The 1,721-nt window shown below is 49.5% G+C and overlaps 1 protein-coding gene across 1 annotated transcript; it reads right to left on the minus strand.

Moving 5' to 3' along the window:
* Positions 1-276: 276 nt before the first annotated feature.
* On the minus strand, positions 277-1,236 carry LOC113841561 (olfactory receptor 14C36-like). Its single transcript, XM_038171741.2, has one exon. The coding sequence runs from the start codon at positions 1,234-1,236 to the stop codon at positions 277-279; it is 960 nt and encodes a 319-aa protein (XP_038027669.2).
* Between the last annotated feature and the right edge of the window lie 485 nt (positions 1,237-1,721).

The following is a 1,721-nucleotide window of genomic DNA, read 5'->3' on the forward strand; positions in this document are numbered from 1 at the left end:
CCAAGATACCAAAAAGACGCTATGAGAGAGTCAGCTCAGTCCCAGTGGCACACGTATTTTATAGGGGCTACAGGGAAAGATGGCAGGTTGATGTTTCAGATGAAATGAGACGAAGCCAAATGTGTGTCGGAACATCACAATGGTACTTAACAACAACATCAAAATCAATGTCAATGTAAACATAAAATAATATAATATATAATATAATATAGTACCAATAATAATAATAATACAATGCATAGGAATGTACTGAATATACAATGAATATACTGTGAGTCAGTTGTGGAGACAGATGGAAAGTTTACCAGCAGTGAAAAATGTCAATGAAATCACTTTGTTCAGTGCAACTTTCAGCTCCTGGTTTCTCATGCTGTAGATGAAGGGGTTCACTGCTGGGGGCACCACTGAGTACAGAACTGCCACCACCAGGTCCAGGGATGAGAAGGACAGGGAGGGGGGCTTTAGGCAGCTGAAAACGCCAGTACTGAGAAACAGGGAGACCACTGCCAGGTGAGGTAAGCATGTTGAAAAGGCTTTGTGCCGTCCCTGCTCAGAGGGCATCCTCAGCACGGCCCTGATGATCTGAACATAGGAGAGCACAATGAATACAAAACACCCAAAGTCGATGAAAACATTACCTACAAGAACCCAAACTTCACTGAGGAAGGACTGTGAACAGGAGAGCTTGATGATTTGGGGGATTTCACAGAAGAACTGGTTCACAGCATTGCCTTGGCAGAGAGGCAGGGAAAATGTACTGGCAGTGTGCAGGACAGCATTGAGAAAAGCAGAACCCCAGGCAGCTGCTGCCATCTGGGCACAAGCTCTACTGCCCAGGAGGGTCCCGTAGTGCAGGGGCTTGCAGATGGCAACGTAGCGGTCGTAGGCCATGATGGTGAGAAGAGAATACTCTGCTGACATCAAAAAGACAAACAGAAAGACCTGTGCAACACATCCTGCATAGGAAATGGCCCTGGTGTCCCAGAGGGAATTGGCCATGGCTTTGGGGACAGTGGTGGAGACAGATCCGAGGTCGAGGAGGGCGAGGTTGAGGAGGAAGAAGTACATGGGGGTGTGGAGGCGGTGGTCGCAGGCTACGGCAGTGAGGATGAGGCCATTGCCCAGGAGGGCAGCCAGGTAGATGCCCAGGAAGAGCGCGAAGTGCAGGAGCTGCAGCTCCCGTGTGTCTGCGAATGGCAGGAGGAGGAACTCGGTGATGGAGCTGCTGTTGGACATTTGATTTCTCTGGGCATGGGGACCTGTCTGAGGAGGGAAATACATCAAAATGTTAGGCTCAGCCCTGTGAGCAAAACCTACTCTGTTTCTTGTTAAACCTCAGAACTGCTGTTTCCCTTTTAGGAAAACCTCTGCTGCACGTTCCTTGGTAGAGCTCTGGTTTATGCTACCAGAGGGTGCCACTGGGAGCAAGGGACTCTGGAAGTCCTTGGCATTACCGCTGTACTCAAGTGAAACCTTGCCTGAGAGGCAAGGGCTCTGTCCCTTAGAGCAGAGTAAGGGCAACTATCCTGTCCCAAAGTCCTGGTCACAGCTGCCCTGGACTGGCACCGCTTTGAACTCAAAGATACCATCATACTCAGGTGTTCCCTTAGAGAAGAGCCTGCACACTGCGCAGAGTAAAGGAATCCAGTTTCCAAGTGCAAATCTCCAATCTCCTGTGGCCTTGAGTGTGGTCTCAGTTCTCCACGTGTAGCAAGGGATAC

Source organism: Anas platyrhynchos, chromosome 30, assembly GCF_047663525.1.
Source record: "Anas platyrhynchos isolate ZD024472 breed Pekin duck chromosome 30, IASCAAS_PekinDuck_T2T, whole genome shotgun sequence".
NCBI lineage: Eukaryota > Metazoa > Chordata > Aves > Anseriformes > Anatidae > Anas > Anas platyrhynchos.

Excerpts from the sequence above, each read along its gene's own strand:
- LOC113841561 (XM_038171741.2), bottom strand. The coding sequence starts at position 1,236 with ATGTCCAACAGCAGCTCCATCACCGAGTTCCTCCTCCTGCCATTCGCA.